Genomic DNA, 24,833 nt, shown 5'->3' on the forward strand with positions numbered 1-24,833 from the left:
GCCAGACATCACCATCCGAGGAAAAAGGTTCTCACTATCCACCCTATCTAATCCTCTGATCATCTTTTATGCATCAATTAAGTCACCTCTTAACCTTCTTCTCTCTATCGAAAACAGCCTCAAGTCCCTCAGCCTTTCCTCATAAGATCTTCCCTCCATACCAGGCAACATCCTGGTAAATCTCCTCTGCACCCTTTCCAATGCTTCCACATCCTTCCTATAATGCGGTGACCAGAACTGCAGGCATTACTCCAAATGCGGCCGCACCAGAGTTTTATACAGATGCAACATGGCTCTGAAACACAATCCCTCTACCAATAAAAGCTAACACACCGTACGCCTTCTTAACAACCCTATCAACCTGGGTGGCAACTTTCAAGGACCTATGTACATGGACACGGAGATCTCTCTGCTCATCCACACTACCAAGAATATTACCATTAGCCCAGTACTCTATCTTCTATTGTTTTGGAAAACTGGTCAAATTTGTGATTTTGAACAGGTTGAAACTGTGCTCCAGTCCTAGAAAATAACGCAAAGTTTGAAAGCTGTGTTCAATTACATGAAGGTCTTTCATCCTGGTTATAAGACTTCCAAAATTTTTTTTTTTTTTTTAAATTGGCAGTTTTGACTTTCTTAAATATTTAGCGATTTGACTTTGACATTTTTGCATAGAACATAGAACATAGAACAGTACAGCACAGAACAGGCCCTTCGGCCCACGATGTTGTGCCGAGCAATGATCACCCTACTCAAACTCACATATCCACCCTATACCCGTAACCCAACAACCCCCCCCCCCCCTTAACCTTACTTTTTTTAGGACACTACGGGCAATTTAGCATGGCCAATTCACCTAACCCGCACATCTTTGGACTGTGGGAGGAAACCGGAGCACCCGGAGGAAACCCACGCACACAGGGTGAGGACGTGCAGACTCCGCACAGACAGTGAGCCAGCCGGGAATCGAACCTGGGACCCTGGAGCTGTGAAGCATTTATGCTAACCACCATGCTACCATGCTGCCCCTGTATGTCAAATGCATATTTGAGTTAGCATATAATCAGCTTGATCGTACTCAAATATTGAGCAGGAAACTCTTTGTTGAAAATGTGCTGAAAATTTTTAAAAAACAATTGAAATTTAATGTTAAAAAAATAAAATAACTGTCAAATATTGTCTTCCCTGAAGATATTTTTGAAAGTAATAATGCCACCAATGATTTATGTTGTTTTCATAGATTTTCCATTTCTAAGGATACAAATTGGGATTATTTTTACAATTTTTGCCAAATGTTGCAATTGCAGTTATCTGGGGCGAAATTCTCCGACCCCCAGCAGGGTTGGAGAATCGCCTGGGGCCGCCGAAAATCCCAACCCCGCCATGGCAGAGATTCTCCGCCACCCGGGAAGTGGCGGTGGCGGGAATCTCGCCACTCCGATCGGCGAGGCCCCTGCGGTGATTCTCCGGCCCGGATGGGCCGAAATCCCGCCACTGGGAGGCCTCTCCCACCGCCGAGGTTTGAACCACCTCTGTAACGGCGGCATCAGCGGCGCGAGCGGACCCTGGGGTCCTGGGGGGCGATCGAACCCCGGGGGGTGCCCCCACGGTGGCCTGGCCCGCGATCGGGGCCCCCCGCTCAGACTCCGGGCCAGTGCCCTGGGTGCACTCTTTCTCCTTCCGCGGCCGCCACGGCCTCCGCCATGGCGGAAGCGGAAGAGAAACCCACATCGCGCATGCGCCGGTGGTGACGTCAGCGGCAGCTGGCCGCTGACATCACTGCCAGCGCATGCGCCGGCCGGCGAAAGCCTTTCGGCAAGCCCCGCTGCTGGGGGCACCGGTTTTTTGCGCCAGTCTTCTGGTGCCAACCGCTCCGGCGCGGAGAGAGAACTAGGGGAGAATCCAGCCCCTGATAACTTTTTGCTCTGCTTTTTTAGAAAAAAAAGTTAACTCTTTCTGCTGACAGCCGTTTATTCAGTTTAGTTCACCACACAACAAAGTTTGCATTAATGAATGTGATAGACATGTGGAATTTCATGCATTGACTAAGTTTCTTAATCCTAAATTAATATTTCACAATGATTAAATAAATTATGATTTGGCAAATTAACCCGCTGGGCCTTTGAGCAGAATCACAATGAATTCAGTTTTTTGTCTGGTGACCGTGATGTTCATGTCCACGTCAATAACCATGCTGCAATAAGAGATCCAGCAATTTGAAGAATTAAATAACTTATTTGCAGACATGAAAAGTGTGGTGACAATTTGGACTTTGGCCTTTCAGACTTGGCTGTAATCTATTCAGGGTAATCTGTGATATGTGGTATCGCAGGGTATGTGATAACAAATTACCCTGAATATGTAATGTTCTATAAGAACATGCCCTGGGGCAGCAGGGTAGCATGGTGGTTAGCATAAATGCTTCACAGCTCCAGGGTCCCAGGTTCGATTCCCGGCTGGGTCACTGTCTGTGTGGAGTCTGCACGTCCTCCCCTGTGTGCGTGGGTTTCCTCCGGGTGCTCCGGTTTCCTCCCACAGTCCAAAGATGTGCGGGTTAGGTGGATTGGCCATGCTAAATTGCCCGTAGTGTCCTAATAAATGTAAGGTTAAGGGGAGGGGGAGTTGTTGGGTTACGGGTATAGGGTGGATACGTGGTTTTGAGTACGGTGATCATGGCTCGGCACAACATTGAGGGCCGAAGGGCCTGTTCTGTGCTGTACTGTTCTATGTTCTATCCCGAACAGATTTGTCAGACACGACCTCCCCTTGACGAAGCCGTGCTGATTCAGTCCTATTTTATCATGCACTTCTAAGTACTCCGCGATTTCACCCTTAATAATGGACTCTAAAATCTTACCAATGACTGAAGTCAGGCTAACCGGCCTATAATTTCACATCTTCTGCCTCCCTCCCTTCTTACTTACTTGAGAAAGGACGTACTGGCGCTGGAGGGTGTGCAGAGGAGATTCACTAGGTTAATCCCAGAGCTGAAGGGGTTGGATTCTGAGGGGAGGTTGAGTAGACTGGGACTGTACTCGTTGGAATTTAGAAGGATGAGGGGGGATCTTATAGAAACATTTAAAATTATGAAGGGAATAGATAGGATAGATGCGGGCAGGTTGTTTCCACTTAGCGGGTAAAAGCAGAACTAGGGGACATAGCCTCAAAATAAGGGGAAGTAGATTTAGGACTGAGTTTAGGCGGAACTTCTTCACCCAAAGGGTTGTGAATCTATGGAATTCCTTGCCCAGTGAAGCAGTTGAGGCTCCTTCATTACATGTTTTTATGGTAAAGACAGATAGTTTTTTGAAGAATAAAGGGATTAAGGGTTATGGTGTTCGGGCCAGAAAGTGGAGCTGAGTCCACAAAAGATCAGCCATGATCTCAGTGAATGGCGGAGCAGGCTCAAGGGGCCAGATGGCCTACTCCTGCTCCTAGTTCTTATGTTCTTACACAACGGTATTACATTAGCTACTTTCCAGTCCTCTGGGATCCTTCCTGCCAGGATATATCCAAGGATTCTATGGGAAGCAAGAGATGAAATTGCAGAGCCGTTCACAATGATCTTCTCGACCTCACTGTCAACAGGGCTGATACCAGGGGATTGGAGAGTGGTGAATGTCGTGCCCCTGTTCAAAAAAGGGAATACGGATAACCCTGGGAATTACAAGCCAGTTAGTCTTATTTCAGTGGTAGGCAAAGTAATGGAAAGGGTACTGAGGGATAGGATTTCTGAGCATCTGGAAAGACACTGCTTGATTAGGGATAGTCAGCATGTATTTGTGAGGGGCAGATCTTGCCTCACAAGTCTTATTGAATTCTTTGAGGAGGTGACCAAGCACGTGGATGAAGGTAAAGCAGTGGATGTAGTGTATATGGATTTTAGTAAGGCATTTGATAAGGTTCCCCATGGTAGGCTTATGCAGAAAGTAAGGAGGCATGGGATAGTGGGAAATTTGGCCAGTTGGATAAAAAACTGGCTAACCGATAGAAGTCAGAGAGTGGTGGTGGATGGCAAATATTCAGCCTGGAGCCCAGTTACCAGTGGCGTACCGCAGGGATCAGTTCTGGATCCTCTGCTGTTTGTGATTTTCATTAATGACTTGCATGAGGGAGTTGAAGGGTGGGTCAGTAAATTTGCAGATGATACGAAGATTGGCGGTGTTGTGGATAGTGAGCAGTGCTATTGTCGGCTGCAAAGAGACATAGATAGGATGCAGAGCTGGGCTGAGAAGTGGCAGATGGAGTTTAACCCTGAAAAGTGTGAGGTTGTCCATTTTGGAAAGACAAATATGAATGCGGAATACAGGGTTAAAGGTAGGGTTCTTGGCAATGTGGAGGAGCAGAGAGATCTTGGGGTCTATGTTCATAGCTGTGAAGAAGTGGTGTGCTAGCGTTCATAATCATAGATCATAGAATTTACGGTGATGTTACGGAGAATGGTCAGAGGTGGGTTTTTTACGCAAAGAGTGGTGAGGCCGTGGAATGCCCTACCTGCAACAGTAGTGAACTCGCCAACATTGAGGGCATTTAAAAGTTTATTGGATAAGCATATGGATGATAAGGGCATAGTGTAGGTTAGATGGCCTTTAGTTTTTTTTTCCATGTCGGTGCAACATCGAGGGCCGAAGGGCCTGTACTGCGCTGTATCGTTCTATGTTCTATGTTCTATGTTCGGCCCATCGAGTCTGCACCGGCTCTTGGAAAGAGCACCCTACCCAAGGTCAACACCTCCACCCTATCCCCATAACCCAGTAACCCCACCCAGCACTAAGGGCAATTTTGAACACCAAGGGCAATTTATCATGGCCAATCCAGCTCGCCTGCACATCTTTGGACTGTGGGAGGGAACCGGGGCACCCGGAGGAAACCACGCACACACGGGGAGGCTGTGCAGAGTCCGCACAGACAGTGACCCAAGCCGGAATCGAACCTGGGACCCTGGAGCTGTGAAGCAATTGTGCTATCCACAATGCTACTGTGAAGCAGACTGATTGAATTTAAGAGCCGTGAGGTGATGACGCAGCTGTACAAAACCTTGGTCAGGCCACATTTGGAATACTGTGTGCAGTTCTGGTCGCCTCTTTTTAGGAAGGGTGTGGAAGCTTTGGAAAAGGTGCAAAGGAGATTTACCAGGATGTTTCCTGGAATGGAGAGTAGGTCTTTCGAGGAAAGGTTGAGGGTGCTTGGCCTTTTCTCATTAGAACGGAGAAGGATGAAGGGTGACTTGAAGGAGATTTACCAGGATGTTGCCTGGAATGGAGAGTAGGTCTTTCAAGGAAAGGTTGAGGGTGCTTGGCCTTTTCTCATTAGAACGGAGAAGGATGAAGGGTGACTTGAAGGAGATTTACCAGGATGTTGCCTGGAATGGAGAGTAGGCCTTTCAAGGAAAGGTTGAGGGTGCTTGGCCTTTTCTCATTAGAACGGAGAAGGATGAAGGGTGACTTTATAGAGATTTAGAAAATGATCAGAGGAATAGATAGAGTAGACAGTCAGAGACTTTTTCCCCAGGTGGAACAACCATTACAAGGGGACATAAATTTAAGGTGAATGGTGGAAGATGTGGGGGATGTCAGAGGTAGGTTCTTTACCCAGAGAGTAGTGGGTTAGAGAGCACTGCCTGTGGAAGTAGTTGAGTCAGAATCATTAGGGACTTTCAAGCGGCTATTGGATAGGTACATGGATTACGGTGGAAAGATGTGGATTAATTTGTTCTTAATTTAGGAGAAGGTTCGGCACAACATCGTGGGCCGAAGGGCCTGTTCTGTGCTGTATTTTTCTATGTTTTCTATGTTCCAGTAATTCCTGAAAGATCACCACCAATGCCTTCACAATGTCCTCGGCTATCTCTTTTAGAACCCTGGGGTGTAATCCATCCAGTTCAGGTGATTTAGCCACCTTCAGACCTTTCAGTCTCCCTAGAACGCTCTCCTTAGTAATGGTCACTGCACTCACCTCTGCCCCCGATTCTCCTGGAACTCTGGCATCTCACTGGTGTCTTCCACCGTGAAGACTGATGCAAAGTAACTATTCAGTTCCTCTGCCATTTCTTTTTTTCCTATTATTACTTCTCCAGCCACATTTTCCAGTGGTCCAATGTCTATTTTTTGTCTCGCTCTTATCTTTTTATATATTGAAAAAATCTCTTCCCATCTTCCTTTATATTATTGGCTAGCTTGCACTCATATTTCATCTTTTCCCCCCTTACTGCTTTTTTACTCCGCTCGCTTTTAAAGGCTTCCCAATCATCTGGCTTCCCACTAATCCTCGCCACCTTATATGCTTTTTCTTTTAAGATGTCCTTGACTTCCCTCGTCAGCCATGGATGCCTGGTCCTGCCCTTAGCATGTTTCCTCCTCCTTGCGATTAATTTCTGTTGCATTTCCCGAATAACCCCCAAAAACACCTGCCGTTGCGATTCCACTGTCTTCCCTGCTAGGCTCGCTTTCCAATCAATTCTGGCCAGCTCTTCCCTCATGTCATTGTAGAACCCTTATTCAATTGTAATACCGTTACATCTGATTCCAGCTTCTCCCTCTCCAACTGCATATCCCTCTCAAACTGCACTATCATATTGTGGTCGCTGCTCCCTAAGGGTTCCTTCACCTTAAGATCTTTAATCAAGTTTGTCTCATTGAACATCACCAAATCCAGAATTGCCTGTTCTCTAGTTGGCCCTCTCACAAGCTGCTCCAAAAAAAATCTTAGACATTCCACAAATTTATTTTCTTGGGATCCACTACCAACCTGATTTTTCCAGTCTACCTGCATATTGAAGTCCCCCGTGATTATTGTATGATTGCCTTTTTACATGCCTTTTCTATCTCCTGATTTATTTTCTGCCCCACAGTCTGACTACTACTAGTGGGCCTGTACATAACTCCCATCAGGGTCTTTTTAACTTTGCGATTCCTCAACTCTACTCACAGAGATTCTATGCCTTCTGATCCTATATGGCTCCTTTCTATCAACGTAATTTCATTCTTTACTGACAATGCAACCCCGCCGCCTATGCCCGTCCTTTCGATAGGACACATATCCTTGGATATTTCGATCCCAACCCTGAACCCCTTGCAGCCACGTCTCTGTGATGCCCAAAACATCAGACAGGTATTATGGGCCAGGGTTTAGAGAACACCAATGTATATCATGGAGTTCACCTGACCCACAACTTTTATAGATTTTGGTTATGAAGAGCTCAAGGGCCCACTTTCCAGGTGTGATGCAACAGAGATCTTAAGTATTTAAAAAAAAAACAATGTTTATTCTATGAATCCAGATAACATTTTATAAACACACAGTAAACATCTTATCAACTACCAACACATATACCCACCCAAAGATACAATACTCTAAAAGTAACCTTTAGTAACTTTCCGAACAACATCCATAAGACAAACACCATTTTTTCCTACAAAACAATAGGTTTGCATTCCTTACAGAAACAGGTATTAGTGTGAAGTTATCACGTGGCCTGGAGACATTCTTTAGCATACAGAGAGAGCAAAATACACCTTCTTGGTCTGATTGCAGTTCCCTAACTGAAAACGAAACCAAAAAAAAACTCAAAGCCACAAAGCAGCTTCCAGCTCAAAACGAAAGTAAAAAGCAGAGCCAGAGCCCAGCCCCACCCACACAATGACATCACTGCAGCCATTTGAGAAGACAAACATTTCTTAAAGTGACATTCCCATGACAGGCCAATTTCAATATTCGCAACAAGCTCATTTACCTTGGGCGGAATTCTCCAACCCCCGTGGGGTCGGAGAATTGCCCGGGGCCGGCGGCAATCCCGCCCCCCCGCTGTGGCTCGAATTCTCCGCCACCCGGGAATCGGCGGGGGCGGGAATCGCACTGCGTCGGTCGGCGGGCCCCCCGCGGCGATTCTCCAGCCCACGGGCAGGACTTTCCCGCCGGCGGGAATCAAAGCACGTCTGGTTCCGGCGGGATTGGCGGCGCGGGCCCCAGGGTCCTGGGGGGGGGGGCGCGGGGTGATCTGGCCCCAGGGGGTGCCCCCACAGTGGCCTGGCACGCAATCGGGGCCCACCGATCGGCGGGCGGGCCTGTGCCGTGGGGTCACTCTTTTTCTTCCGCCCCGCCATGGTCTTCACCATGGCGGGGCGGAAGAGACCCCCTCCCCTGCGCATGCGCTGGTATGACGTAGCAGCCGCTGACGCACCGGCGCATGCGCGGACTTCCGCTGGCCGGCGGAGGCCTTTCGGCCCCGGCTGGCGGGCGCCAAAGGCCACTTGCGCCGGCCGGTGGAGCGGGAGCCACTCCGGCGCGAGCCTAGACCCCAAAGGTGCGGAGAATTCGACGCCACTCCGTCCCGCCGGGACCCCTCGCCCCGCCGGGCAGGGGAGAATCCCGGCCCTTGTTCCGTATACTGTGCACATTTAGTTACAACACCCTCAGTCCTGCATTGACCACCTCCCTTCTCACACTTGTCACCTTTTTTGCTCTGCCTGAGGATGATGATGTTCGCTTATTTTGATTCTCTATTTTCCCATTCAGATATACATTTTAAGCTAACGCTCTGGTTCCCACCCCCGCCATACTAGTTTAAATCCTCCCGAGTGACTAGCCAGGATATCGGTGCCCCTCTAGTTTAGATACAACCTGTCCTTCTTGGACAGGTCACACCTGCCCTGGAAGAGATCCCAATTGTCCAAAGATGTGCGGGTTAGGTGGATTGGCCATGCTAAATTGCCCGTAGTGTAAGGTTAATGGGGGGATTGTTGGGTTACGGGTATACGGGTTACGTGGGTTTAAGTGGGGTGATCATTGTTCGGCACAACATCGAGGGCCGAAGGGCCTGTTCTGTGCTGTACTGTTCTATGTTCTATGTTAAATCTGAAACCCTCCCTCCTACAGTTTAGCCACGTATTTAGTTGCACTAATCTCCTATTTCTAGCTTCACTGGCACGTGGCACAGGGAGTAATCCTGTGATTACAACCCTAGAGGTCCTGCTTTTTAGCTTACTGCCTAACTCCCTGAACTCCTTCTGCAGGACTTCATCACTCTTCCTGCCTATGTCGTTAGTACACTATGTGTACTACGACCTCTGACTGTTTCCCCATCTCCTTCAGGATGACCTGTGTTTGTTCAAAGACACTCTGGACCCTGACACCAGAGAGGCAACATACCATCCTGGAATCTCTTTCACAGCCACAGAAGTGCCTATCTGTGCTCCTTACCATTAGAGTCCCCTATAACCATCGTACTCCTGCACTTTGCCCTCCCCTGCTGAGCAACAGAGCCAGTTGTGGTGCCACTGTTCTGGCTGCTGTTGTTTTCCCCTGATAGGCTACCCCCCCAACGGAATCCAAAACGGTATACCTGTTAGGGAGGGATTCCTGCACTGCCACAGGGGATTCCTGAACTGACTGCCTGCCCTTTCTAGCGGTCACCCATCTGTCTGCCTGCACCTTGGGTGTGATGACGTCTCTCTAACTCCTATCTATGGTACTTTTCGCCACCTGCATGCTCCTAAGTGCATCCAACTGCTGCTCCAGCCGAACCACGCGGTCTGTATGGAGCTGCCATTGATTACACTTCCTGCAGACGTTGTCGACCGGAACGCTGGCAGTGTCTAGGATCTGCCGCATCTCACAGTTAGAGCACTGCACCCCACTGAGTGACATTTAAGCACTAGTTAGTTCATTCAAAATAAATACTTGAATTGTTATTAGATTAAGTTACAATTAACTGTATGACCCTGACACTAGATTTTTACTGTAAAATGAAATGCTAAATAATAATCTCTGTCGTCAGGTTTAGTTACTCTACCTAGTTAATTAATTAATTTTAATTAGTTTTTTTTCAAATTTAATAGATTCCTGCTTTACTGGATGCCCTCTGGATCTCTCCCTGCAGATTACCAGTTACAAAGCCAGAAGAAAGAAATCAAAATGAAAAGGAAAAGCACCTCCTCCCACACTGCTCCAAATGACCAACTTTCAATCCCCACTCTAACTGCCTCACTCAGGCTGTCTCGAACTTCACGTGTGCAAACTTCACAGTGTGCGCCATTGCCTCACTCTTATATAGAACCCAGCTAAACTGAACTATTTCACACTAGTTAAGCTTCAAACAGAAGCCACTATTCAGGCTTCAGGTGATTGACAGATAACTGCCACTCAGCAATTAGGGTGGGGGCAGCTCCAACCAACTAGACACTAAACTAGACAATCAATCTGGTATCAATGTACATTCTTGGATAGTTTATTCTTGAAAATATTTACATTCCTGGCTTTGAATTTAAGAAAGTTTCACTTGATAATCTGTACACTGCTGAGACATAGGGACCTTGACGGCGCCGCAAATGGAGATTTCTGGACAGGCCTGGGGCTGGATTCTCCATTGGGCGATGCCTAAATCGCGAAACGCGATCGGCCGGAGAATTGGCTCAGACTCCGAAATCAAGGCTTACACCGGTTTCACTTCGAATCAACATTCTCTGGGCCCCCAAAAACGACAAAATCGCAGCCCAATTATGCATTTCATTACCAGTCCTGAAGACTGATTCTCCGGGGCCTCAGCGATTCAGCGCCTCGGATGGGCCGATTTCCCGACGGCGTGTTTCTAATGTGGTATTAAAAATCGTAATGCTGGCGTGCTGGCTAAGGCAGCATAGCGAGGTAGGAGGTGGCATGGGGGGACTGTGGGCTGCCGGCTCAGACTCCGGGCGTGCTTTCTGTAGAGGCCCTGCCAGGGCTGGGTAAGGGGTAGGGGTCGGAGGCGGGGGGGGTCGGCCGAGCAGCCGGGGAGCCCCCAAACGCGGGTCTGGTCTATGGAATGGAGGATGATGACAGCCCACTCTGCGATGAGCTCCATGCTCCACATTGTATGATAATGTCTGACTCATGCCCACAGTAGCACCTTCCACCTGGGTGATCCCTGCATGCGAGCTGGTCAGTCCATCACACGGCCCTGTCGAATAGCTGGGGAGGGGGTGCGGACAATGGCGACGGCGGCGGGGGGGGGGTGTGCAGTTACACGGTAGACCCACAGGGCCTCACCCGCCCCCCCCACCCCCCAATCCCAGTGGCCAGCACTGACGGCCCCGCACCCACACCCATCAGCCATCACAGAGGCAGGTAATGGTGTGAATGTGTTTACTGTGAACAAATATATACAGTCTGTGCCCTAGCCCCAATAACTAAGCTGTGCCTTGTACCCATGTCAACATAACTAGTGTCTAACTTTCTGGTCTTATGGGCCCTACTATGCCTATGTGGTTCCCCAGACAGTACAGCAGCAGAAGAGGTGGCCTGCTGTGACTCCTGCCCTGCGACGAGGGTTCCCGTTGGCGTAGGTCCCCTGGGGCGGCCCGGCTGCTCCTCAGGTGACCTGGGTGGCGTGGTGCCATCCTGGGGGGGTTGAGAAGGGTCCAAGGTGCTGTGGTATTCCAGCACCTCCCCTGCGGGCATGGGTCCCATCTCCTCCTCCTCCCTTTGGCGTGCCCGATGGTCCCCGGGGCTTCTCCATAGGACAGGGTTGTGAACGGAGCCATCCCCAGAGGCCCCCCGCCACCTGGAACTGCCAGTCCTGGAGGCCCACTCTGGTATCGACAAGGGTCTGAATGTTAGCAGCCAAGGAGCACAGGGAGTGGCCCATCTCCATCTGGGACTGCAACACTTCACTCCTGACTGTGCCACCACCCTGAGGGTCTATGCCACATCAGCCAGTGAGTGGGCCGCGACCCTCTGAGTCTGTGCCATAGCAGCCAGTGAGTGGGCCGCGACCCTCTGAGTCTGTGCCATAGCAGCCAGTGAGTGGGCCGCGACCCTCTGGGTCTGTGCCATAGCAGCCAGTGAGTGGGCCGCGACCCTCTGAGTCTGTGCCATAGCAGCCAGTGAGTGGGCCACATCAGCCAGTGAGTGGGCGACATCCCTCTGGATACTGGATCACCTCCCTCTGTGTCTGTGCCACACCGGCCTGCACCTGGGCAATGTTGCCGATGCTGTCAGCAATGGTCTGCTGTGACTGGGCCACGCTGAAGAGTGCCGCTGCCAATTCCAGTTAGCTCTGGCACATGGTTGCCTGTGAGAGGGCAGCCCTGTCCTGGGCCATAGCCCGCGCCTGCACAGAATACCCCAGGCTTTGCACACGCTGACCCATGTCCTACACCGTCACCCCCATTGTCTCCACCGCTGACGGCAGCCGTATGGTTTCGGCCTGGGTGGCACGCATGACCGGTACCACCCCTGCTCCTGCACACAGATGGACTCCTCCACCTGCCCCTGCAGGTGCTGGAAGCCAGACCGTCATCTCCTCCTCTAGTCCCTGGGTCTCTGACTGCATCTCCACTATGGGTGGGGCTGGATATTCCAGGAGCCCGGGACCGTCTGGGCGGAAGCTGGTTCCTGGGGCCGGGCTGCCCTCCGGCCATCCGGCCCCTTGGCCGCTCCTACCTCCACCTGCTGTACCGGAACGGCTGTGGTGCGCACCGGATTGTGTACCAGGAGCCTCTTCACTAGTTTTCCCAAGAAGGTGATAGTCTCTGAATGGTGGAGGATATTAGAGACAGCAGTGATGGAAAGTCAGTGTCCTCCTCTGACCCAAACCCCAGGGTCTCCTCGGTCCCGGGCAGGGGGCTGGTGTTCTGGCTGCTCTCCCCATCGGTGCTTTGCCGTCTGGGGGGCACCGTCTCTGGCACTGGCTGGTAAGACACAAGACGGCATGTATGGTTAGACAGCTGGACTGTGGTGAGGTGCGAGGGTGAGGTGAGGGATGGCGGGATGTGGTCAGGGCTGAGGTGAGGGGGTGAAGGGAGTGGGGGGGCAGATTAGTGTCATGAGGATCCGCAACTAGGCAGGGGATCTCACTCCGTCGCGCACTGCCGACCTCCGCGTCGGCGACCTCCCTCTCCTCCGGGCCGCCGGATTGAAGATACCGTAGATTAAATAATTTCAAAGAACAATTCAGCACAGGAACAGGCACTTCGACCCTCCAAGCCTGTAACGATCATGATACCAACCTTGGCCAAAACCCTCAGCACTTCCTTGTGCCGTATCCCTCTATGGCCAATCTATCCATGTACTTGTCAAGATGACTTTTGAACGCCGTTAATGTATCTGCTTCCACAACCTCCCCTGACAACGCGTTCCAGGCATTCACCACCCTCTGCGTAAAAAAAACCTGCCTCACGGACCTTAAACCTTTGCCCCCTGGTGACTGACCCCTCCAACCTGGAAAAGGTTGCCTGCCCATCCATTCTATCCATGCCCATCATAACCTTGTAGGTCTCTATCACGTCACCTTTCAACCTCAGTTTTTCTAATGAAAACAGTCCGAGTCTATTCAGCGTCTCTGCATAGCTAACACCCTCCATACCAGGCAACATCCTGGTAAACCTCCTCTGCACCCTCTCCAAAGCATCCACATCCTTCTGGTAGAGTGGCGACCAGAATTCTGCGCAATATTCCAAGGTCGGCAGTACCAAGATTCTATACAACTGCAGCACGACTTGCCAGTTTTTATACTCGATGCCCCGTCCAATGAAGGCAAGCATTCGATATGCTTTCTTGACCACCTTGTCCACTTGTGTTGCCACTTTCAAAGGTCTGTGGACCTGCACACCCAGATCGCTCTGACTTCCTATATTCCTACGAGTGTTGCCATTTACGGTGTATTTCCCCTCTATTTTAAACCTACCAAAATGCATCAGCTCATATTTGTCTGGATTAAACTCCATTTGCCATTTCTCTGCCCAACTCTCCAACCTATCTATGCCCTGGTGTATCCTGCGACAATCCTCAACACGGTCTGCCCTCTACCAACCTTGGGTATCATCCGTGGACTTACTAATCAGACCAGCTACATTTTCCTCCAAATCGTTAATGTATACTACAAAAAACAGACGTCCCAGCTCAGATCCCTGTGGAACACCACTGGTCACAACTTCCCATTCAGAATAACACCCTTCTACTGCTACCCTCTGCCTTCTGTGACAGAGCTAGTTCTGTATCCATCTTACCACCTCACTTCTGATCCTGTGTGAATTCATCTTTTGTACCAGTCTGCCATGAGGTACCTTGTCAAAGGCTTTACTGAAGTCTATGTAAACAACATCCACCTCCCTCCCCTCATCAATCATCTTTGTCACCTCCTCAAAAAGCTTGATAAAGTTAGTGATTATGTCCACAAAACCATGCTGTCTATTGCTAATGAGTCCATTTGTTTCCAAATGGGTATAAATCCTGTCCCTGAGAATCTCTCCAATAATGAGGCTCACCGGCCTATAGTTTCCATGATTATCCCTGCTACCTATCTAATCTGTAGATTATCTCTGCTCCTGTGGATAATTTGCTTGAAGTGAGGTGCAGTATTGCAGTGAGGAAAATGGAGAAGAGTGTTGATACAATGGCATGGCCTTATTTGGCCCTAGTCTTCATTCACTGAGACAGATTCTGTGCTATTTCTGTTGGTGAGGATCATGGCTTCCATCTCATCATGGAGTAAGCCGAGGATGGTCTTTGAGTTTAAAAATTGACAAGTCATGTTGCAGCTTTATAGAACCTTAGTTACGCCGCATTTGGAATCTCGTGTTCAATTCTGGTCGCCACACTACCAGAAGGATGTGAAGGCTTTGGAGAGGGTACAGAAGTGATTTACCAGGATGTTGCCTGGTATGGAGGGCATTAGCTATGAGGAGAGGTTGGGGAAACGTGGTTTGTTCTCACAGGAACGACGGAGGTTGAGGGGTGACCTGATAGAAGTTTACAAGATTATGAGGGACACGGACAGAGTGGATAGTCAGAAGCTTCTTCCCAGGGTGGAAGAGTCAATTACTATGGGGGTATAGGTTTAAGGTGCGAGGTTTAGAGGAGATGCACGAGGCAAGTTTTTTTTTTAAAACACAGAGGGTGACGGGAACCTGGAACTCGCTGCCGGGGGAGGTGGTGGAAGCAGATACGATAGTGTCTTTCAAGGAGTGTCTTGACAAATACTTGAATACGATGATAATACAGACCCCGGAAATGTAGAAGATTTTAGTTTAGACGGGCAGCATGATCGGTGCAGGCTTGGAGGGCCGAAGAGCCTGTTCCTGTGCTGTACGTTTCTTTGTTCTTTGTCTGAGAGCAGCCAAATTTGTGGATGATAGTTCAAAGTTGACAGAGGTCAGTAAGGACATGCTTAGCAGTTGGGGCTGCTGGTTGCATAGTGGTTAGCATCAATGCTTCACAGCTCCAGGGTCCCAGGTTCGGTTCCCGGCTGGGTCACTGTCTGTGCGGAGTCTGCACGTCCTCCCCGTGTGTGCGTGGGTTTCCTCCCACAGTCCAAAGATGTGCGGGTTAGGTGGATTGGCCATGCTAAATTGCCCGTAGTGTCCTAAAAAGTAAGGTTAAGGGGGAGTTGTTGGGTTACGGGTATAGGGTGGATACGCGAGTTTGAGTAGGGTGATCATTGCTCGGCACAACACCGAGGGCCGAAGGGCCTGTTCTGTGCTGTACTGTTCTAAATTCTAAATTCTTCTTAAATTTGCCACACAATGAAGATCATGTCTGTGGTGCTTCTCAATGGGCAATAACCGCAGTGTGACCCTGGGAAGAGGCAACTGAGGATGATCCTTGCAATAATCTTCCCTGTGGCAGGCAACAGGAAAATTCCTATGAATTTATCACAATCGGTCTTGTTCCCCTTTTTTAAAAAATGTTTCTATTTGGTTTTTTGGCATGCATAACAAATATAAATACAAACAAAACAATGTGAATTATGGAGGAGAGCATCTAGGCAGTACCATCTACAAGGAACAAGTCAGGTGTGACTTGAAACAAGTCAGGTGTGACAGAAACATTTATATAGACAAAGTCAGAGTTGCCAGACAATGCTTGGAATGCGGGTAATCAAATCATTACATATCCAGAGATAGGGGGTAATCCCAGGTTAAAGAGGTGTGAATTGTCTCAAGCCAGGACCTCCGAAAGCTCGTGTTTGAAACAAACCTGTTGGACTTTAACCTGGTGTTGTAAGACTTCTTACTGTGCACTACCATCCAGAAGGATAAGAACAGAAGATTCATAGGAACACCACCACCTGGACGTTCCCCTCCAAGTCACTCACCATCCTGACTTGAAAAATATTGACGTTCCTTCACTATCGCTAGGTCAAAATCCTGGAACTCCCTCCCTAATAATGGGTGTACCTACACCACATGGACTGTAGCGGTTCAAGCTGTACCCATGTAGCAGCTGACAGAAAAGAGTAAGAACCCAGAGATGTGTAACTGGGTTCTGTGTAAATACTGCTGTTATGCTGAATAAATGTCTTTCTTGTTAACTCTTTGACCTCTGCCTTTGCTGTTTACTTCAGGCATCTAACAAATCTCTGTCATAAACATCACATCCAGAGCTTTAACCCTCTGTAATTTCCATTTTTGCGACTAATCTGCTAACATTCATGTATGACCTCTTCATTCTGTTAGGACATTGTTGTAAAGCGTTTTGTTAGTCCTGTGTTCCCTTTTTATCCCCGTCCTGTTGCTGGCTTTGATCTAGTTTTCTGGTTAGCTGCTACAACATTACTGCACTTTTTGGGATTTCTGTTTAAATTGTTGTCTTTGGCCACTGAAACTCCTGTCCTGATGCTGCCTTTAGGTTCTCTGGCAGAACCTGTGATGTCGATTTGATAGACTTGGCAAGTAGCCAGTCGGTGAATGCCGAGTTCTCGGCCTTCTCCTATTGTTGCCTGTGAATGGTGGAGCCAGTAAAGACTTTCAGAAAGAAGATGGGTCTTCTGAAGAGTTCCATCTTTTGTTTCAGATCTGTGAAGGGAGCTGAGCTGGTAAGGAGCTTGAAGACTTTCTTTCCTTCTCTCTCCTTGCCAGACAATTTTAAGAGGCATTCTAGCTAAATCTGTGGAGACTTTCTTGTTTAAAAGACACAGAATGTAGAATGAGAAAGTGCCAGACATTTTCCACAGATCGGTAATGTTCTAACACTGTGACTCAGGGGCTGGTAAGAGTTCAAATTGAAGCTTAAACTGAGAATATTCCTTACAAGTACAGCCAGAGATCCTGTGCTGAGTTGAAACAAAGGGGAAAAAAAATTGTGTTCACTCAGGAAGGCATCTGCAGTTATTTCACAGGGAGACAAAAGCTCCATCTGGTGGTGGAGGAGCAGAATTGCATTGACAGAATTCACGCTGAACATCCTGTGTACAGGACCATCTGGTGGGGTCGGCGTTGGGAATTGCACTGACCTGGACATCCTATATCTGCCTCCATCCGGTGGTGGAAAGACAGAACTGCGCCGACCGGAATTTCTTGAGTGAATCTACTCCCAGAGGTCGCAACCACAGCAATGAAGACTCCCCTCAAACATTTCCCTTTAATCCTCATTTTTTTTAACCTCTCCAACCCTTACCTTGACTCTGTCTTGTTTGTGTCTGGGTTTTGAAGTTAGATAGACTGGTTGATCATTGTCCTCGATATATATCATTAATAAACAGTTTGTTAATGTTTTACTTATAGTCTGGTGTCTGTAACTCATTGGAGCAGTCAAGGGTTAAATGTCTTCGGAAAACACAAATTATTGATTAATTCACTTATGTTGGGACTCCGGGGTCTGTGGGGCTGGAATTGACCATCCAACTCGCCCAGGATGTCGTAATAATTCATTAATCGCATGTGCAATTTGTGTCTAACCTTTTATAGTAAATCATCAGTACTCCATTTGATATTGCATTCTTCTGCTTGATCCTTGCCAACACTACTAATATTATTAGATTCAGCACTGCAGTTTTTGTTATCTTATATGCCTGCACATACATCACCTCCCAAATTCTTACTTGAAGTGTCTATCTCCCCAAAATGAAGCCCAGATTTCAATTTGTGCAATAAATTCACCACATTTCGTGGAATTACTTATTAACCGGATAATTAAGTGCAGCTGAAGAGTCAGGAAATACCCTGGGCATTGACAGGGCGCAGCAAATTAAGTACTATATCCGACTGTGGCAGAATCCATAGATTAGGAATTTAGGAACAGAAGTAGGCCATTCAGCTCCTCAAGCCTGTCCTGCCTTTCAATGAGATCATGGCTGATCTGTGACCTAACTCCATATTCCTTAATATCTTTGTTTATAAAAATCTATCTATCTCAGATTTAAAATTAACAACTCTTCGAGCTTCAACTGCTGTTTGTGGGAGAGAGTTCCAAATCTCTCCCACACTTTGAGTGAAAAAGTGCTTTCTAACATCTCTCCTGAATAATCTATCCCTAATTTTTAAACTATGCCCGATTTTATAAATAGTTTATCTTTATCTACCCAGTCTTTCAACAAAGAACAAAGAAAGAACAAAGAAAAGTACAGCGCATGGAACAGGCCTTTTGGCCCTCCAAGCATGCGCCGACCAAACTGCCCATCTAAACTAAAATCTTCTACACTTCAGGGGTCCGCATCCCTCTATTCCCATCCTATTCATGTATTTGTCAAGATGCCCCTTAAACTTCACTATCATCCCTGCTTCCACCACCTCCTCCGGCAGCGAGTTCCAGGCACCATTACCCTTTGTGTAAAAAAACTTGTCTCGTACATCTACTCTAAACCTTGCCCCTCGCACCTTAAACCTATACCCCCCGAGAGGGATAATTGACCCCTCTACCCTGGGAAAGGTTTCTGACTATCCACTCTGTCAATGCCCCTCATAATTTTGTAGACCTCTATCAGGTCGTCCCTCAACCTCCTTCGTTCCAGTGGGAACAAACCAAGTTTATTCAACCTCTCCTCATAGCTAATACCCTCCATACCAGGCAACATCCTGGTAAATTTCTTCTGCACCCTCTCTAAAGCCTCTACATCCTTCTGGTAGTGTGACAATCAGCATTGAACACTATACAAAGAACAAAGAAAATTAGAGCACAGGAACAGGCCCTTCGGCCCTCCCAGCCTGCGCCAATCTAGATCCTTTATCTAAACCTGTTGCTTATTTTCCAAGGTCTACTTCTCTCTGTTCCCCACCCGTTCATATATCTGTCCAGATGTATCTTAAATGATGCTATCGTGCCCGCCTCTACCACCTCTGCTGGCAAAGCATTCCAGGCGCCCACCACCCTCTGCGTAAAAAACTTTCCACGCACATCTCCCTTAAACTATCCCCCTCTCACCTTGAAATCGTGACCACTTGTAATTGACACCTCCACTCTTGGAAAAAGCTTGTTGCTATCCACCCTGTCCATACCTCTCATAATTTTGTAGACCTCAATCAGGTCTCCCCTCAACCTCCGTCTTTCCAATGAAAACAATCCTAATCTACTCAACCTTTCTTCATAGCTAGCATCCTCCATACCAGGCAACATCCTGGTGAACCTCCTCTGCACCCTCTCTAAAGCATCCACATCCTTCTGTTAATGTGGCGACCAGAACTGCACGCAGTATTCCAAATGTGGCCGAACCAAAGTCCGATACAACTGTAACATGACCTGCCGACTCTTGTACTCGATACCCCGTCCGATGAAGGCAAGCATGCTGTATGCCTTCTTGACCACTCTATTGACCTGCGTTGCCACCTTCAGGGTACAATGGACCTGAACTCCCAGATCTCTCTGTACATCAATTTTCCCCAGGACTCTTCCATTGACCATATAGTCTGCTCTTGAGTTAGATCTTCCAAAATGCATCACCTCGCACTTGCCTGGATTGAACTCCATCTGCCATTTCTCTGCCCAGCTCGCCAATCTGTCTATATTTTGCTGTATTCTCTGACAGTCCTCCTCATTATCTGCAACTCCACCAATCTTAGTATCATCTGCAAACTTGCTCATCAGACCACCTACAAACTTGCTCATCAGACCACCTGGTCTCCAAGTGTGGCCTAATTAAGGTTCTATACAGCTGCAATCGCTGTCAATAGCTTGAAAACTTACATCAGATCACCCGATAACCTTCTAAATTCGAGCGCAAATAGGTCTAATTTGAGTAATCTCTTTTTGTAACTCATCCCCTGTAATACAGGTATCATTTTTGTAAACCTACATTGCACTCCCTCCAAGGCCAAAATATCCTTCCTAAGGTGTGCTGCCCAGAACTGTTCACAGTACTCCAAGTGGGGCCTAACCAGGGTTTGTATAGCTGCAGCATAACCCCTGTGTCTAATGCAGTAGATATCTCACCTTGATACCAGATGGCTCCTTTGATTGCCATCCTATGTAGAGGGTGTATCATTGCATTCCACAAGACATTGGGTTGATGAGGGGCAGTTTCTTCATTTACTTGACTGTCATAACCAACACTGTAATGAAAAAGGGTCAAGCATTCAGCCATACAATTCTGAACATAGAAGTAATTTCCTACTTCAAAATAAACTAGTAAACAAGAGTCATCATACGAGGAAAGGTTGAGGGCTCTGGGTCGTTGGAGTTTAGAAGGATGAGGGGGGGTCTTATTGAAACTTACAGGATACTGCGAGGCCTGGATAGAGTGAACGTGGAGAGGATGTTTCCACTTGTAGGAAAAACTAGAAGCAGGGGACATAATCTCAGACTAAAGGGACGATCCCTTAAAACAGAGATGAGATGGAATTTCTTTAGCCAGAGGGTGGTGAATCTGTGGAACTCTTTGCCGCAGGAAGGCTGTGGAGGCCAAGTCACTGAGTGTCTTTAAGACAGAGATAGATAGGTCCTTGATTAATAAGGGGATCAGGGGTTATGGGGAGAAGGCAGGAGAATGGGTATGAGAAAAATATCAGGCATGATTGATTGGTGGAGCAGATTCAATGGGCCGAGTGGCCTAATTCTGCTCCTATGTCTGAAGGTCTTATGATGGTGGGTGTGTCTAGAATCAGGGGTCACAGTCTAAGGATTCAGGGTAAACCATTTCGGGCAGAGATGAGGAGACATTTCTTCACCCAAAGAGTGGTGAACCTGTTGAATTTGTTACCACAGGAAATAGTTGATGTTAAAACATTGAATTTATTCAAGAAGTGGCTAGATATAGCACTTGGGGAGAAAACAGGATTAGGCTATTGAGTTGGATAATCAGCCATGATCGTGATGAATGGTGGATCAGGTTTTTAGGGCTAAAAGGCCTCCTCCTGTTCCTATCTTCTATGAATCTATGTATCCCCTCTTCACTTTTCTAATCTCCAATTAATAAATATAATCCTAACCGATTTAGTCTCTCCTCATATGACAGTCCCGTCATAGAACATACAGTGCAGAAGGAGGCCATTCGGGCCATGGTGTCTGCACCCACCCACTTAAGCCCTTATCTCAACCATATCCCCCTAACCCAATAACCCCTCCTCACCTTTTTGGACACAGAGGGCAATTTAGCGTGGCCAATCCACCTCACCTGCATGTCTTTGGACTGTTGGAGGAAACCGGAGCACCCGGAGGAAACCCACGCAGACACGGGGTGAAGGTGCAGACTCCGCACAGACAGCGACCCAACAGGGAATCGAGCCTGGGACCCTGGCGCTCTGAAGCCACAGTGCTAACACTATGCTACCGTGCTACCATCCCAGGTATCAACCTGGCGAACCTTCACTGCACTCCCTCCATTGCAAGAACATCCTTCCTCAGATAAAAACACCAAAACTGCTCACAATACTCCAGTTGTGGCTTCACCAATGCCTTATACAATTTTCGTAAGCATCCCTATTCCTATACTCAAATCTCAGTATAAAGGCCAACATACCATTAGCCTTCTTTACTGCCTGCTGTACCTGCGTGCTTAATTTCAATGACTGATGTACGCGGACACCAAGGTCTCGCTATATATACATCTCTCTCAATTTACACCCATTCAAATAATAATCTACCTTTTTATTTTTGATACCAAAATGGATAGCCTCACATTTACCCACATTATACTGCATGTGCCATGCATATGCCCACTCGCTCAGCCTATCCAAATCCCGCTGAAGCATCTCTGCATCGTCCTCGCGGTTCACCCACCCATCCAACATTTTACCATCTGCAAACTTGGAAATACTACATTTAGTTCCCTCGTCCAAATCATCGATATATAATGTGAACAGTTGGGGTCCTAGCACAGTCACTGCCTGCCTATCGGAAAAAGACCCATTTATTCCAACCTTTTGCTTTCTGTCTACTAACCAACTTTCTCTCCATCTCAAGACACTACCCGTATCCCATATGCATTAACTTTACATAGTAACCTGCTACGTAAAACCTTGCTGAAAGCCTTCTGAAAGTCTAAATAAACCACATCCACCGGGTCTCCCTGGTCAACTCTACTCGTTACATCTTCAAACAATTCCAGTATATTTGTCAAGCATGATTTCCTTTTAATAAAACCAAGCTGACTTTGTCTGATTATGCCATTGCTTTCCAAATGTTGAGCTATGAAATCCTTAATAATTTACTCCAGCAACTTCCCTACTACTGACGTTAGGCTCACTGGACTATAGATCCCTGTTTTCTCTCCACCTCCCTTTTTGAATAGGGGGGTTATAATAGCTACCCTCTAATCTGTAGGAACCATTCCAGAGTTTGGAAAATGACCGCCAATGGATCTACTATTTCAAGGGCTACTTCCTTAAGTACTCTGGGATGAGTATGTGGGGCAGCATGGCAGCACAGTGGGTAGCACTGTGGCTTCACAGTGCCAGGGTCCCAGGGTCGATTCCTCACTGAGTCCCTCTCTGTGCGGAGTCTGCACGGTCTCCCCTTGTCTGCGTAGGTTTCCTCCGGGTGCTCCGGTGTCCTCCCACAGTCCAAACATGTGTGGATTAGGTGGATTGGCCAAGCTAAATTGCCCTTGGTGTCCAAAAAGGTTACGAGGGGCTATTGGGTTAGGGGGATAGGTGGAAGTGAGGGCTTAAATGGGTCGGTGCAGATTTGATGGGAGGAATGGCCTGTACTGTATGTTCTATGAAGATTATTAGGCCCTGGAGATTGATCTGCCTTCAATACCATTAATTTCCCTAAAACTATTTCTCTGCTAATACTAATTTCCTTCAGCTCCTCACTGAAACTTGTGTTTCTCAGAACTTCCAGTACATTATTCATGTTTTCCTTCATGATGACAGAAGCAAAATACGAATTTAGTTCCTCAGCCATTTCTTTGTTCCATTCTGAATTCCCCCATTTCTGACTGCAATTGGCCTACATTTGTTTTTATCAATCTCTTTATGTTTACATACCTATAGACATTTTTAGTCAGTTTACATGCTACCCGCCAACTTACTTTCATATTGTATTTTCCCTTTGTTTTTTTTTCAATATTTTGTATTCTCCTTTTTCACATTTTCTCCCAAATTTAAACCCAACAATAAACAATAATCAGTAATTAATGTAATGTCAATCCCTATATCAATAACAACCATTCCATTCTCCCACCAAACCTCAGACATTAGCTCGCATGTTAACATAAACAAATGACAAAAAGGACAAATGACAAAAAAAAAGTTCTGTCCGTTGGATTGCTAAGCTAACAAATTTTTTATTTTTATTTTTCAGTAGTTGGGAAGTTAGTTCAGTGGGAATGGAGGCTAGGGCAGTTGAATGTTCCTCCTGCGGAATGTGGGAGGAAAGGGTCACCTCCATTGTCCCTTCTGACTACATCTGCGGGAAGTGCACCCAACTCAAGCTCCTCGAGAGCTGCGTTAGGGACCTGGAGCTGGAGCTGGATGAACTTTGGATCATTCGGGAGGCGGAGGAGGTTATTGAGAGGAGTTATAGGGAGGTAGTCACACCTCAGGTAAAAGAAGAAGGTAGATGGGTTACCGTCAGGGGAGGGAGAGGGAACCGGCAGGCAGTGCAGGGTCCCCTGTGGACGTTCCCCTCTATAACAAGTATACCGTTTTGGTATGCAGGGGACGACTTACCAGGGGTAAGCAATAGGGCACAGGTCTCTGGCACAGAGTCTGTCCCTGTTGCTCAGAAGGGAAGGGAGAAGAGAAACAGAGCACTTGTCATTGGGGACTCCATAGTTAGAGGAACAGACAGGAGGTTCTGTGGGAACGAAGAGACTCACGGTTGGTGTGTTTGCCTCCAGGTGCCAGGGTTCGTGCTGTCTCTGATCGTGTTTTTGGGATCCTTAAGGGGGAGGGGGAGCAGCCCCAAGTCGTGGTCCACATAGGTACCAATGACATAGGTAGGAAGAGAGATGGGGATTTGAGACAGAAATTCAGGGAGCTAGGGTGGAAGCTGAGAGCTAGAACAAACAGAGTTTTTATCTCTGGGTTGTTACCCGTACCACGTGCTAGCGAAGTGAGAAATAAGGAGAGAGAGGAGTTGAACACGTGGCTGCAGGGATGGTGCAGGAGGGAGGGTTTTGGTTTCCTGGATAATTGGGGCTCATTCTGGGGGTAGGTGGGACCTCTACAAACAGGATGGTCTTCACCTGAACCAGAGGGGTACCAATATCCTGGGGGGAGATTTGCTAGTGCTCTTCGGGGGGGTTTAAACTAATTCAGCAGGGGGATGGGAACCTAAATTGTAGTCCCAGTGTACAGGATGTTGAGAGTAGTGAGGTCAGGGATAGGGTTAAAAGTTCGAAAGAGGGCACCGGCAAGCAGGACGCTGGTTTGAAGTGTGTCTACTTCAACGCCAGGAGCATCTGGAATAAGGTGGGTGAGCTTGCAGCATGGGTTGGTACCTGGGATCTCGATGTTGTGGCAATTTCGGAGACATGGGTAGAGCAGGGACAGGAATGGTTGTTGCAGGTTCCAGGATTTAGAAGTTTCTGTAAGAACAGAGAAGATGGTAAAAGAGGGGGGGGGGGTGTGGCATTGTTAATCAAGGAAAGTATTACGGCGGTAGAAAGGACGCTTGAGGACTCGTCTACTGAGGTAGTATGGGCCGAGGTTAGGAACAGTAGAGGGGAGGTCACCCTGTTTGGAGTTGTCTATAGACCTCCG

At 47.7% G+C, this 24,833-nt stretch overlaps 1 protein-coding gene across 1 annotated transcript in view; it reads right to left on the reverse strand.

Annotated features, from left to right (window-relative positions):
- Positions 1-24,833, reverse strand: part of siae (sialic acid acetylesterase) — a 128,841-nt gene that overhangs the window by 24,683 nt on the left and 79,325 nt on the right. Inside the window, exon 6 of the mRNA XM_038779236.1 lies at positions 20,119-20,237. Within this exon, the coding sequence (XP_038635164.1) occupies positions 20,119-20,237 (119 nt within the window). The remainder of the gene's footprint in view (positions 1-20,118; positions 20,238-24,833) is intronic.

Source organism: Scyliorhinus canicula, chromosome 19, assembly GCF_902713615.1.
Source record: "Scyliorhinus canicula chromosome 19, sScyCan1.1, whole genome shotgun sequence".
Classification (NCBI taxonomy): Eukaryota; Metazoa; Chordata; class Chondrichthyes; order Carcharhiniformes; family Scyliorhinidae; genus Scyliorhinus; species Scyliorhinus canicula.